We start from the raw sequence: 15,000 nt of genomic DNA, 5'->3' as shown, positions 1-15,000 counted from the left end.
CATTCAGTCCGTATCGGAAGATACTGATCCACTTGAGCCAGGACAACCAGCTCAGCATGGAGTTGAGATTCACCAGGAAGCCGCCGAATACCTGTGAAAGATGGAAATCTTAGTCTTATAATTACCGTATTACAAAGGTCAGAGCTGTGTGAATAAAAACACTGACCATCATAAAGACAAAGGGCAATGCGATGAGAGCGTTGGCCATGGCGAAGGAGCTCACACTGGCACTGACCAGGAACGCCAGGCTGACCGCCGCCAGACTCACCAGAGACATGGTCAGTGTAAAACACAGAAACGCCACAAACGCTGGCTTCAGCCCTGAATACACACACACACACACACAAACACACACGGAAAATGTATCATATATTCATATGTATATATATATATATATATAAGACCACCTGCTATAAAATATGTAAATTATTTCATTTTAATTTATTAAAGGTAAATAAATAATTAATAATGTTCAGTAGTAAGTAAAATGAATACCATAAAGTAATAATTTATATAACATTTTATATAAATATATACTGTATATAATGTTGTTGTACTCACCCATCATGTAGTAGGAGATCACAGAGAAGACAAAGATAGGAATCAGACGGTTTGGTATTAAATCTACAAACACTTTAGACAGGAAGTACACAGAGGTTCGGTAATAACCGCTCGAGTTCTCATGCCTGTGAATATATCACACACACACACACACACACACACACACACACACACACACACACACACACACACACACACACACACACGGGGTGATTTCTAGAAACTAAGTTGGAGAAAAATACCTGTAATCAGTGGTTAAAATATCACACACTCACACAAACAGCACTCTCTCATTAATAAAGAGCTCCACTGCTGACAGGTTCGCAAACACCATATTGATGATGAGGAAGAAGAACGCTCCAGTTCTGAAATTAACACACACACATACACACAATATACTGATGATATACTGATGATGATACCGATGATATATTTTCTCGATATACATGCTTCCATTAGGGAACATTATTAGAAGACATGGGATTAGTTTCCACTGCTGAAGTGAAGACACAGTTATATATCTCATCAAAACCAGATGAAAAACTAAAGTGTCCAAATTAACTCAGTGCCTTAAAGAGATATAAGACTGGATGAGCTGTAATTTTCTACACAGAAACTCTCACACTTTACCTCCCAATTAGAGGGATGTACTGTTACTAGTAGCTCGACAGTGAAAGACCTGGTGTTTATTAGACAGTAACTTGTCTTTAAAATCATATCACCATATTACAAACACAGCCTTCTTCACCTTAGAAATATTGCCAAGCTGAGAAACATCCTGTCTGTATCTGATGCTGAGAAGCTAGTTCATGCTTTCATGACCTCTAGACTGGACTATTGTAATGCATTACTAGGTGGTTGTCCTGCATCTTTAATAAATAGGCTACAGTTAGTCCAAAATGCAGCTGCCAGAGTTCTCACTAGGACAAGAAAGTATGACCATATAACCCCAATTTTATCATCTCTACACTGGCTACCTGTTAAGTTTAGAATCGATTACAAACTGCTGCTACTTACGTACAAGGCTCTTAATGGTTTAGCTCCCATGTATCTAACTAGTCTTCTAACACGTTACAATCCTTCACGCTCTCTGAGATCACAAAACTCAGGACTTCTGGTAGTTCCCAGAATATCTAAGTCTACTAAAGGTGGTAGAGCGTTTTCTTATTTAGCTCCCAAACTCTATAATAGTCTTCCTGATAGTGTTCGGGGCTCAGACACACTTTCACAGTTTAAATGTAGATTAAAAACTCATCTCTTTAGTCAGACGTACACATAATACATCCCATAATATTGTGCTCTATTACATCTGACTTGCACATTTTTATGAACAGCAGATATGTTAATCCCTCTCCACTGCTTCTCTCTTTCTACCATCCCGAGACACCCAGACATTGTACCAGCTCCGATCCTCTTCTGTGCGATGAAGATCTCGGACCTCCACTGAGATGAGGGCGACTCTGTGAGGATCCTGAGACATCTACAGATCTACCAGCTCCAGTTAGACTCTGTGATACTAAAGAGGAGATGTGAACTCCATGTGATCTTTTACACCAATACAGCATTTGTTTGACTGTATATTTATAATCACACCCCCAGTGTCACCCAGATGAGGATGAGGTTCCCCTTTGAGTCTGGTTCCTCTCAAGGTTTCTTTTGAGGTTTCCTTACCATCTAAGGGTGTTTTTCCTCCCCACAGTCACCTGAGTCACCTCAGACTTGTTCATTGGGGATAAATACATATACATACATACATACATACATACATACATACACACATACATACATACATACACACATACATACATACACACATACATACATACATACATACATACATACATACATACATACATACATACACACACACATACACACATACACACATACACACTGTGAACTATATATATTTTGAATTTTTATTATATTAATTCTTTATATTACTCCTTATGTTGATCTTCTGTTCTATGTTTATGTTCTGTAAAGCTGCTTTGAGACAATGTCCATTGTAAAAAGCGCCATACAAATAAACTTGAATTGAATTGAATACACACACACACACACACACACACACACACACACTGTATTATTTAGATATTTGTTTATTTGTCATCACATTATTTTATCTATTATAACAGATCTACTCATTATTATAGATCTACTGATTTGTTTAGCTACAGTCTGAAATATTCCTCAGATTGAAGGATAGATAGGATTAGAGGGAAAGATGGGCAGATGGAAAGAAAGATGGACGTGTACCTGTTCTGCAGGCCCTCGGGTAACGTGTGAGGCATCTGAAAGTAAATGAGTCCCACCATCAATCCAAACAGGATGTTCAGAGCCGTCTGTGCATAGGAGGTCTGAGGATTCCTCAACAAGTTCAGAGCCGTTCTCCTGGACACCATGTTTAACTGTTTAACACACACACACACACACACACACATACACACACACACATACATATGTATGTATGTATGTATATATATATATATATATATATATATATGTATATATATATATATATATATATATATATATATATATATATATATATATATATATATATATATATATATATATATATATACTGTATATACACATAAACAGTTGTATGCAAAAGTTTAGGCACCCCTGACAATTTCCATGAATAAATATTTGGGTGTTTTATCACCTATTTCATTTTGATCTCTCAAATAACTGAAGGACACTAAAGTAATATTTCAGTAGTAAAATGAGGTTTATTGGATTAACAGCAATATGCATCAAAACTGAATTAGACAGGTGCATAAATTTGTGCACCCTTGTCATTTTGTTGATTTGAATACCTGTAACTACTTAGCACTGATTAATTGGAACACACAATTGGTTTGGTGGCTCATTAAGCCTTGATCTTCATAGAGAGGTTCATCTGATCATGAGAAAAGGGATTTAATGTCAATTGCAAGTTGTTGTTCTCTTTGACTCTCCTCTGAAGAGTGACAACATGGAGGCCTGAAAACAGCTCTCAAATGACCTGAAAACAAAGATTGTTCAACATTACGGTTTAAGGGAAGGTTACAAAAAGTTATGGCAGAGTTATAAGCTGTCAGCGTCCACTGTGAGGAACATAGTGAGGAAATGGAAGACCACGGGCACAGTTCTTGTTAAGGCCAGAAGTGGCAGGTCACGTAAAATATTGGAGAGGTGAAGGATGGTGAGAAGGTCAAAAACAGCCCACAGACCACCTCCAAAGACCTACATCAACCTGCTGCAGATGGTGTCAATGTGCATCGTTCAACAATTCAGCACGCTTTGCACAAGGTGAAGCTGTACGGGAGAGTGATGTGAAAGAACCCTTTCCTGCACACACACCACAAACGGAGTCGCTCGAGGTCTGCAAACGCAGATTTGGAATAAGTTGCTGTGGAGTGATGACACAAAGGTTGAGTTATTTGGTCATAACAAGGGGCATTATGCATGGGGGCAAAAGAACACACCATTCCAACAAAAACACTTGCTACCCACAGTAAAATTAGGTGGAGGTTCCATCATGCTGTGGGGCTGTGTGACCAGTGCCGGTACTGGGAATCTGGGTAAAGTTGAGGGTCGCATGGATTCAGTCAATATCAGCAGATTCTTGAGAATAATGTTGAGGAATCAGTCACAAAGTTGAAGTTACCCCGGGGCTGGATATTTCAACAAGACAACGACCCAAAACACTGCTCAAAATCTACTGGGGCATTTATACAGAGGAACAAGTACAATGTTCTGGAATGTTCTGCCATCCCAGTCCCCAGACCTGAACATCACTGAACATCTGTGTGGTGATGTGAGGCTGTCCAGCTCGGCAACCATCAAACCTAACTGAACTAGAGATGTTCTGTAAGGAGGAACGGTCCAAAATACATTCATCCAGAATCCAGACACTCATTACAGGCTATAGGAAGCGTCTAGAGGCTGTTATTACTGCTAAAGGAGACTCTACTAAATATCAAGGTGATTTCTGTTGGGGTGCCCAAATTTATGCACCTGTCTAATTTAGTTTTGATGCATATTGCACATTTTCTGTTAATCCAATAAACCTCATGTCACTACTGAAATATTACTTTAGTGTCCTTCAGTTATTTAATAGATCAAAATGAAATATGCTGATAAAACACCCAAATATTTATACATGAAAATCATGGAAATTGTCAGGGGTGCCTAAACTTTTGCGTGTGTGTGTGTGTACATAAACACACACATATATAACAGTATCTGACAAAAAGTAAGTACACCCCTCCCTCGCATTTATGTAAATATTTTATTATATTTTCATGTGACAACACTGAAGGAGGGGGTCACAGTGTCTTAGTGGTTAGCACGTTGGCCTCACACCTCCAGGGTTGGGGGTTCGATTCCCGCCTCCTCCTTGTGTGTGTGGAGTTTGCATGTTCTCCCCGTGCCTCGGGGGTTTCCTCCGGGTACTCCGGTTTCCTCCCCCGGTCCAAAGACATGCATGGTAGGTTGATTGGTATCTCTGGAAAATTGTCCGTAGTGTGTGAGTGTGTGAGTGAATGAGAGTGTGTGTGTGTGTGCCCTGTGATGGGTTGGCACTCCGTCCAGGGTGTATCCTGCCTTGATGCCCGATGACGCCTGAGATAGGCACAGGCTCCCCGTGACCCGAGGTAGTTCGGATAAGCGGTAGAAGATGAGTGAGTGAGTGAATGAACACTGAAGGAATGACTCTGTGCTCTAATGTAAAGTAGCGAGTGTTCAGCTTGTATAACAGTGTACATTTGCTGTCCCCATTAATGTCTAAACCGCTGGCCATAAAAGTGAGTACATTTTATATATATACATATATACATACATACATGAAGACACACACACACCTGATAGAGGAACGGTGTCACATAAGATGGGGTTGATCTTTTCGATGTGGTTATATAATCTGACTGGACGGTGATTTGTTTCAGTTCCTCTGTGAGTTCAGCAAAATCCCTGGTATTTCTATAAAGCTCTGCCAGTGATTTATCTATTCCAAAACACACACACACACACACACACACACACACACACACAAACATGGCAAAAAGTGCAAAATAAATCATTCAGAGGACTGAATCATTCATGAGTTAGACAGGAAAGCAGAAACATTATGCTTAACAGATCAATGGGAGGAAAGTCTACTCTAAAAAGTGATATTTTACCTGTTATCACTGAAGGGGAAACTTCTCCGTTTGTGATGTCCAGGAAGAAATCTGCAGGATTGTTGAAAGGCTCACACTCATAGCCTAACAGAATATAAACATAGCCTTGTGTTGAAGGTTACAGAGTGTGTGTGTGTGTGTGTGTGTGTGTGTGTGTGTGTGTGTGTGTGTGTGTGTGTGACATTTACCTATGTCATTAAAGTAGCGAACAGCATCATTAGCAGGACCGGTGTAGACACATTCTCCTTTGTACATCAGAGTCAGGTGGTCGAACAGTCTAAAGATGGAATAACGCGGCTGGTGGATGGAGAAAATGATGGTGGTGCCGCTCCGGGACAGTCTGGATGAAGGAGAGACGGATGGTATACATGTGTATGTATGTGACAAGTTCAAGATGTTTCTCTATGAACGATGTTTTTGCTACCTGTGCAGCAGAGCTATGATGCTGTTGGCTGTGTTGGAGTCGAGTCCGCTGGTCGGCTCGTCCAGGAACAGGAGCGTCGGACACGTCATGAGCTCCATTCCTATGCTGCAGCGCTTTCTCTCTCCACCAGAAACACCTCTCAGAAACTCAGTCCCGATCTAACAACGAGAGAAAAAACAGACGTGCACTGAGTGGACGCACGCTATGCTAAAGGAGACAGTGTGCGGATTTTACCTTGGTGTCTGCGCAGTCCTGCAGGCCCAGTTCTCCGATAACGCTCACCACTTTCTTCTTTATCTCAGCAGTAGTGTACTGATGGCGTGGAAAGCGCAAGAGTCCGGAGAACATCAGGTTCTCTCTCACGGACAGGGTTCCCATCAGAATGTCGTCCTAATACACAAGGAGACATCGATAGCATGTTTAAGCATCCCTGTTGTGTTAGGTGCTGCAGTGGGATTCAGATCTCACCAACCTGAACAACGTAAGCTGAGATGAGACGTAGTTCAGAAGTCACGACTTTATTATCCACCAAGACCTGACCTGAACGCAAACCACGAGGATCCTTCCTGCCCGCGATCACATCTAAAAGCCTACACACACACACACACACACACACACACACGTTTAAGCCCTATGGTCTGTTTGTGTCAAAAAGAGTTTAACTAAAAGTAGAACAAATGAAGTTTGACAGTGTCTAAATGACAGTGTCATGAATACGTAGTTGAACTTTTGGGACTTTTGGGACTGGATAAACATTTCACATACATAGACGTGTTGGAGACGTTGTAAAAAGGATTTCATTAGAAGAAAATGTTCTAAATCATTTTGGAGTTTTATTGTAAAGCCCTGCATTTGGTGGAAACCTGACTGACTGAAGCATGGTGGTGGTGGTAGCATCGTATTCAAAATAACCCTTAGGCTCCAGACTGACAGGGTTATAATCATCAGACTTCTGGTGGTCGGTGGAAGGCTTTCTTTGCTGTTCCAAATTCATTCCTTTTTTAAATAATGCCTTTAACGAGCGACATGAATGTCTTTGTATGCTCAGAATCAAACCCTGGTATATGTTCAGGAACTTTATTTTTTGCTACAACGTCTTCTTGATGTTAAGTGCATAAACACAGGAGTAATAAAGAACTTTAAACTTACGAGGTTTTTCCGCTCCCTGTCGCACCCATGATGGCGTTCAGTCCCGTCTTCATGATGCCACTAAAATAAAGCAGCAGTGAACAAATAATCGGAGCGTGACAGTCGAACCCTGGTGATTGAACAACCTCATGCTCTTCGCAACTGTTATTCCTGCAATGTGTTTTGCTTTATGATGTTAATACACTGGAAATGAGCAAACATTTATGCCCCTACAAAGCACTACTGAAATATAAAGCTCCATTTAAAAGGCAGTGAACGAGCCGGTAATGAGTGATTGTTTACACCGGTGTGTGTGTGTGTGTGTGTGTGTGTGTGTGTGTGTGTGTGTGTGTGTGTGTGTATGTGTGTATTACAGCAGCCTATTTATCTGCTCTTTCCACTTTCAGTAGGCTGCAAGATATTTTGTCTTTCTTACTCATTTATGGGTGACAATAAGAAAATTTATAAATTGCCCCCGGTAACAAATATTAGTATCTGGATTTAATCTGAATTTAATCTGGATTTAAAATGGAAAAAGGGTGTGATCTAAACTGGAATTTATAAACTACTTAAACCACTTATGATAGACAAAAAAGCTGATCCTGTAAGCATCATCCTGGTGCTGTTAGCACTGACCTGACATCTTTCAGGATCTCTCTCTCAGGTGCTCTCTTACGGCAAGGCCCCCGGCTCTCTCTCACAACATAAGAGATGTTCTGGAAGGTCAAAGTCGGTCCCGGGACTTTTACGATTTCTTTTTCGCCTGCACGCTCTCTCAGAGATGACAGATCCATCGTGTGGAGAAAAAAAAGAAAAACAGAGGACGTAGAGAACAAGATGTAATTCAGAGAGATTTCCAAATCAAATCAGATGTCAACTAAAGCCGCTGACTTCTGCGTGAACTGGTCAAAGTCCTCATACAGTATGTCTGTATTACATACTGTTTAATAAGGATGTGTAATATAAAAAAAATCACACAGGAGGAGATAAAGCCTGAACTTTGTAATACGACTGAGACAGAAGTTATGTTTAGACATCAGAGGTCAGCGTCAGGATCGGCGTCTGGGTCGTGCGACGAAGCAGAGATTTTGTAATCATTATTCTGTAGTCCAATAAAACTGCAGTGTCGTCTTCTAGCTTGCTGATGTTTGATGGCTGGATTCTCAGCTCATTGTTGGTCAAACGTCATGGATTCATTTTATATAACAGCAGCTCTGGTAATAGTTCTGGCTATTATCGTTATCATAAATTTCTATAGTATCACTGAGACATAATGTGCCACGTAAACAGCAGTGTGATAATATACACAACAAAAGACCTAAATGTGTTTGATACGTTTTTGAGAAGTAACTCAGTGGCATTCTGTATTTGGTGAGAAGTTCAGTGATGGCATCATCCACTCCTCCTCCTCGTCATATATCACTATATACAGTTGCAATCAGAAATATTCAACTTCTAACAAACGGTTTCGATAAGTGTTGACAAGCTTCTTAGACCTCTCGCTTGGAGATCCCACCAAAGATTTTCAATTGGATTTAAATCTGGTGATTGAGAAGGCCACTCCAGGACGCTCCAGCATCTTTTCCCCAACCAAGCATTAGTTGATTTGGAGGTGTGCTTGGTATCATTGTCTTGCTGGAAGATCCAATGATCACCAAGGTTTAATTTGTCAACAGAAGGCATCACGTTCTTCTTTAAAATGACCTGGTATTTCTGGGAATCCATGATGCCAGGTACACGATCAAGATTGCCAGTTCCTGCCACAGAAAAACAGCCCCACAACATCAATGACCCACCTCCGGTGCCTGACCGTGGGGATGGTATTGTTTTGGTCATAAGCCTGACCTTTTGCACGCCAGATGTACCGCTGGTCCATACTGTATGTCCAAAAAGTTCCAGTTTGGTTTCATCAGTCCATAGAACTGTCTCCCAGAACTCTGTAGTTTTATCCAAATTCCTCCTGGCATATTCTAGTCGACTCCTGATGTTCCTTGAGGTCAAGAGTGGAGTGCGTCTTGGGGTCTGGCCATGAAGTCCTTGATTATTCAGTGCACGTCTTATAGTTGCCACTGAAGCACTTGTACCAGCTCTCATCAGGTCATCCTGTAGCTTTCTTGCAGTCACATGAGGGTTTTTCTTAGCTGTCCTGACTAAGTTGCTAAGGGCTCTTGATGAAATTGTGGGCTTTCTTCCACGGCCAGGAAGGTTTGCAGCTGTTCCATAAGTTTTAAACTTCCTTAATATTCTCCCAATGGTGTCTCTTGGAATGTTAAATATTTTGTAAATCTTCTTATACCCAAGGCCCTTCAGATGTGATGAAATAATCTCCTTTCTCAGCTTTAGTGGAAGCTCCTTTGTCTTTCCCATGATCGCAACTCACCTTGAACACCTTGATGGTTGGGGTTTATATACGCATCACAGCCGAAGCAAATGAAGGATCGTTATAGAGTTCCCAAAGGTCTTAATGTTGTTTCAGCTCCACTTCAGGCCATAAACACTGTCAGAAAGCTTTAAAAATAACAATATTATATAGGGGTTGAATAATTGTGACATGGCTATCTTAACAAAATATACCGTTACACACAAATACTACATCATACATTTTCATACAATACATCATCATTGTATTACAATACAACAATACATCATTGTATGTATGATCATCATACATCATACATACAATACTCTCACATTTTCTACCGCTTATCCGAACTACCTCTGGTCACGGGGAGCCTGTGCCTATCTCAGGCGTCATCGGGCATCAAGGCAGGATACACCCTGGACGGAGTGCCAACCCATCACAGGGCACACACACACACACACACTCTCATTCACTCACGCACTCACACACTACGGACAATTTTCCAGAGATGCCAATCAACCTACCATGCATGTCTTTGGACCGGGGGAGGAAACCGGAGTACCCGGAGGAAACCCCTGAGGCACGGGGAGAACATGCAAACTCCACACACACAAGGTGGAGGTGGGAATTGAACCCACAACCCTGGCTTAGTGCTAACCACTAAGCCACCATGCCCCCCCAAGCAGAATCCTGCACTTTGAAAAGAATTTTATTAATAAATCCTTAAAACTCTTTGGGGGTTGAATATTTCTGAATGCAACTATATATATATATATATATATATATATATATATATATATATATATATACTGTATACTGCTATGAACTTCTGCTTAGATTCTCACTGCATTTCATTGGCTTTGTCCGTGTAATTTGCACAATGACGATAAAGTTTAATCTAAACTAATGTTATTATTTGTCTTGCCTTTGGTGACATAGACACTGATAGACAGATCAACATTGTTCAACATTTTCTCTTTTTATATACACAAGAAGTTTATAACGTCAGTCGTGTCTAACACTAGATCACTAGTGGGTGTGGCTTAAGGATCTATCAGCGCTGTGATTCGCCCCGCCCACATCGGGTTCCTGACGAATCACAGTGGGATCTGCGGCTCAGTGTCCGGATGTGAAGCCGCACGGTTTCCTGGATTCCACGCCTGTAACCGTATGTTGGCGAATGAGACCCGAGACACGCAGTTAAAGGCGGGACTTGTGCGTGTTTATGTGGTGAATCTGAGCGAATCGCAGCGGTGTTGAGACACAATAAGGCGGGGTTTAGAGTGGAACTTGTTTTCATGAGCGCTCGTCTCGCCGTTTTGTTTTGTCAGCCGGTGGAGTTCATGCGCCATGCAGTCGGAGGTCTGACGGGGAAAAAAAGCTAGCAGCTGTGGATCAGGCGGGATTCGGTTATTCAGCTCGGAGTGAACAGTAACGTGTTAGCTGACTTATAACACAAAAGTCGGTGAATAATTATGGAGGAGAAGAAGGAGGAGGGCGAGGCGGAGATCCAGGAGCACGGACCCGAGCACTGGTTCTCCAAATGGGAGCGGCAGTGTCTGGCTGAGGCCGAGCAGGACGAGCCGAGCGAGGAGGAGCCGGAGCAGAGCCGGCAGAAGCTGTGGCATCTCTTCCAGAACTCAGCCACGGCGGTCGCGCAGCTTTATAAAGGTCCGGCACACATAAGTAGCTGATCTGTACATGCTAAGCTATGCTATGCTATGCTAAGCGAGTTAGCCTGCTAGCTAAACAAAGGGCACCAGGCTCGGCTAGCCTGCCTGGGTAACTTCCTACAAGACGCCGAGACAAAGCTGCTTTATGACCGCTTAATGACCCAGACATTGCGCTCGGATCTGTTCGTGACGGCGTTACGGGTTTATTTCCCACTGTATCCACACTGAAGGTCGCTTTAGCTAGTCGATATAAAACCTAGCGTGTTACCTCAGGTTAGCTAGCTGTATGCTAACACCGTCACTAATTAGGCGGCTCGTTATTAGCGAACTCTGACTTATACGTTTTTTACTTTTTTATTTGTTAAATCTACATTTCGATAGTCGCGTAAACAAAACACGTAACAACCGAAAGGGTTTTTGTTTGTTTTTTTTCTGACGCCTATGATTTGGTGAAACAAAATGGCGAAGTCCTGGGAGGAGTTCCTGAGGGGGAAAATAACTTCACACGGTTTACAGCTCCAAGCCTCTGTGTTCACGTCGCCTTCCATTTACTGCGAGCTGGAACACAAACACCAAACACTAATGGCTGTATTTTTTTTAACAGAAATCCACCTCATGCCAATGAAGCGTTGGGTTAAAAAAATGCTAAGACACAAAATGGCGAAGGAAGGTTTATAGGCAGCCAGCTGAGTTGTTGTGCTTGTGATTCCGTGCAGCTCCAGGACGCTGCTCACTATCTGTTCTGCTCCTCTTCAGGGGTAAATGGGCTACTTTTAGGATCATTGCTCCCTCACTGAGTGTTAATCCGTCCATGTGAACTTGTGTTGGCTCACTGTCCTGTTTACACGAGGCGAAATCTGATCAAAACTAAACCTACTCCCAACAAAATGGCGTCTTCCTCCTGGATATCAGATTGTATCAGATTTACAGTTTTATTGTTATTACTTGGTAAATGTGCACATTTATTGTGAACAACGTGAACTTTTGTTTGGTTTTGACAGCTTTGTGTATCCTGTCCAAACCCCTCACACACACTGCTCCTTACACAGGTGCCCTACAGTATAATGACACACTAATGAGCCCTATCTAGTGCACTATCTGTTCAGTTGGGGGACATTTATCTCATTAACGTTAACAGGCAGGGGAAATGATGACACATGATGTTTCTGGGAAAGTAAAAGGGTTTCCTGTCGTTATCTTTTTCTTACAGATCGAGTATGTCAGCAACAGGGGCTTTCTCTGTGGGTCCCTTTTCAAAATGCTGCTACTGCCGTCACCAACCTGTATAGAGGTATGTTGTGTTGTAAAACTGTTCAGTGTCCGATGTGTTTATGGTGTAAGAGACAAAACCGTGACTACGTGCGTGTAAAGACAAACTACGCGTCACAAGGTTTCTTCGGTCACGTGCCGAGAGGTGGTTCTGGGACACGTACTGGATGATAAACAATGACAGTTTTGACTGAGTCTGAATTTTGTTGCTGAAAATGTTTGTGGATTTTGATGCAATGAGCAGAAAACGTCAACTGTAACAATGCCAAATGAATATGAATCTAAAATGATTGACAGGTGGGTTTCAAACTGTCAGAACATCAGCTGGCATCACATAACTACCCGGTGGTGCGCTTGGAAAAGTGTGTCACAGTGAAATTCATTCCTACATGTCTTCTGGGAATGGTCTTTATTATAAACAATAGAATCAAAAACACTGGGAACAGCTGTAGCAGTAAACACTGCTACACGTCTTACCTTTAAATAAGTTCTACACTTTAGACACGTTAGAGAAGTCGAATATGTAATCTCTTGTCTCAGAAGCAGCACTTGATGTGCTGTCCTCGAGTTCTGTCCCTTTTCATGGCGAATGTTTTGAGTTTGTAAAGTGAACCATAATCCATCGGCGTGTCTGAGTGAGGCTAACGGTTAACACGTCAGCTGTTCACGTGGGTTTGCTGTACATTTATCAAAAGCACCGCAATCTTTCCACAGAAAATCTGTTATTGTAAACTTCTTAGCAGACAGATGAGCTGCAGCGCAACCAACCAGAGCAGCTGATGGTTTCTGTAAGAATCACAGAACTGTAGCGTAAAGGGTTTTACACACAGCCTTCAGGACAGCTACTGACAGCATCAACGGTGAACCGTTAAAGAAAAGCTTCTCTTTACCGTGAACATTTAGTGTTTAAACAAGGGTAATTTCTCCACACACTGATATTACACAGATTGATGGCATGGTTCAATGTCTGTATTTTATAGAACATCATCGTCGTAGTCGAACCATAGGAACAGACAGTCTGACACGTATATTAGACGCGCTCTCGATTCATCCAGCAGAATCACGGTCATGTAAGAGTTGTGTCCCATCCCACACGTGCAACGGTGCTTCTTGTGGTATGACGTTGGCTTGTCATGTATTTGTATAACAGTAGTCCAGTTCATGCAAATGTGCAGAATGATTCTTTTGAATTTTTTTGCCTCCGAAACGTCTGAACACTTCAGATGTGTATGCAGTGAACTTTTCATCCAGCTTGTGTGTTGAGGGAGAGAGTGTGTGTGTGTGTGTGTGTGTTGAGGGAGAGAGTGTGTGTGTGTGTGTGTTGAGGGAGAGAGTGTGTGTGTGTGTGTGTGTGTTGAGGGAGAGAGTGTGTGTGTGTGTGTGTTGAGGGAGAGAGTGTGTGTGTGTGTGTGTGTTGAGGGAGGGAGGGAGTGTGTGTGTGTGTTGAGGGAGGGAGGGAGTGTGTGTGTGTTAGGGTTAGTGTGTGTGTGTGTGTTAGGGTTAGTGTGTGTGTGTGTGTGTGTTGAGGGAGTGTGTGTGTTGAGGGAGGGAGGGAGTGTGTGTGTGTGTGTTGAGGGAGGGAGTGTGTGTGTGTGTTAGGGTTAGTGTGTGTGTGTGTGTGTGTTAGGGTTAGTGTGTGTGTGTGTGTGTGTGTGTGTGTGTGTTGAGGGAGTGTGTGTGTTGAGGGAGGGAGGGAGTGTGTGTGTGTGTGTTGAGGGAGGGAGTGTGTGTGTGTGTTAGGGTTAGTGTGTGTGTGTGTGTGTGTTAGGGTTAGTGTGTGTGTGTGTGTGTGTGTGTTGAGGGAGGGAGTGTGTGTTGAGGGAGGGAGTGTGTGTTGAGGGAGGGAGTGTGTGTTGAGGGAGGGAGTGTGTGTGTGTGTTGAGGGAGGGTGTGAGGGTGTGTGTGTGTGTGTGTTGAGGGAGGGTGTGTGTGTGTTGAGGGAGGGGGTGTGTGTGTGTGTGTTGAGGGAGGGGGTGTGTGTGTGTGTGTTGAGGGGTGTGTGTGTTGAGGGGGGAGTGTGTGTGTGTGTGTGTTGAGGGAGGGTGTGTGTGTGTGCTGAGGGAGGGTGGGTGTGTGTGTGTGTGTTGAGGGAGGGTGGGTGTGTGTGTTGAGGGAGGGTGGGTGTGTGTGTTGAGGGAGGGTGGGTGTGTGTGTGTGTGTTGAGAGGGGAGTGTGTGTGTGTTGAGGGGGGAGTGTGTGTGTGTGTTGAGGGGGGTGTGGGTGTGTGTGGGGGAGGGAGTGTGTGGAGAGAGTGGGTGAGTGGAGTGGGTGAGTGGAGTGGGATGTGGGTGAGGATGTGGAGTGTGAGTGAATGTGGGGTGAATGTGGGGTGAATGTGGGGTGAATTGTGTGTGGAGGGTGTGTGGAGGGTGTGTGTGTTGTACACGTGGTTTGTAATGTAACGTCTGACAT

The 15,000-nt window shown here is 42.8% G+C and overlaps 2 protein-coding genes across 3 annotated transcripts in view; one reads left to right on the top strand and one right to left on the bottom strand.

Annotated features, from left to right (window-relative positions):
- abcg2b (ATP-binding cassette, sub-family G (WHITE), member 2b) overlaps positions 1-8,206 on the bottom strand; it is a 9,086-nt gene extending 880 nt beyond the window's left edge. The window contains exons 1-13 of one of the 2 annotated variants that reach the window (XM_060860143.1): positions 7,921-8,206; positions 7,306-7,365; positions 6,629-6,746; positions 6,391-6,546; positions 6,157-6,314; positions 5,921-6,072; positions 5,733-5,816; positions 5,415-5,557; positions 2,821-2,972; positions 837-926; positions 562-686; positions 167-321; positions 2-91 (exon numbers count right to left, since the gene is read on the bottom strand). In XM_060860143.1, coding sequence (XP_060716126.1) covers positions 2-91; positions 167-321; positions 562-686; positions 837-926; positions 2,821-2,972; positions 5,415-5,557; positions 5,733-5,816; positions 5,921-6,072; positions 6,157-6,314; positions 6,391-6,546; positions 6,629-6,746; positions 7,306-7,365; positions 7,921-8,078 — 1,641 coding nt within the window. In that variant the 5' untranslated portion in view covers positions 8,079-8,206. The remainder of the gene's footprint in view (position 1; positions 92-166; positions 322-561; positions 687-836; positions 927-2,820; positions 2,973-5,414; positions 5,558-5,732; positions 5,817-5,920; positions 6,073-6,156; positions 6,315-6,390; positions 6,547-6,628; positions 6,747-7,305; positions 7,366-7,920) is intronic. The other variant, XM_060860142.1, reaches the window with a different exon arrangement.
- Positions 8,207-10,929: 2,723 nt separating this feature from the next.
- Positions 10,930-15,000, top strand: part of hapstr1b (HUWE1 associated protein modifying stress responses b) — a 17,101-nt gene continuing 13,030 nt past the window's right edge. The window contains exons 1-2 of the mRNA XM_060860289.1: positions 10,930-11,317; positions 12,530-12,610. Of these exons, the coding sequence (XP_060716272.1) occupies positions 11,122-11,317; positions 12,530-12,610 (277 nt within the window). The 5' untranslated portion in view covers positions 10,930-11,121. The remainder of the gene's footprint in view (positions 11,318-12,529; positions 12,611-15,000) is intronic.

The sequence above is a fragment of the Tachysurus vachellii genome, chromosome 24 (genome assembly GCF_030014155.1).
Source record: "Tachysurus vachellii isolate PV-2020 chromosome 24, HZAU_Pvac_v1, whole genome shotgun sequence".
Classification (NCBI taxonomy): Eukaryota; Metazoa; Chordata; class Actinopteri; order Siluriformes; family Bagridae; genus Tachysurus; species Tachysurus vachellii.
Note: the sequence above shows the minus strand (reverse complement) of the source record. Positions and strands in the feature narration are given on the sequence as shown.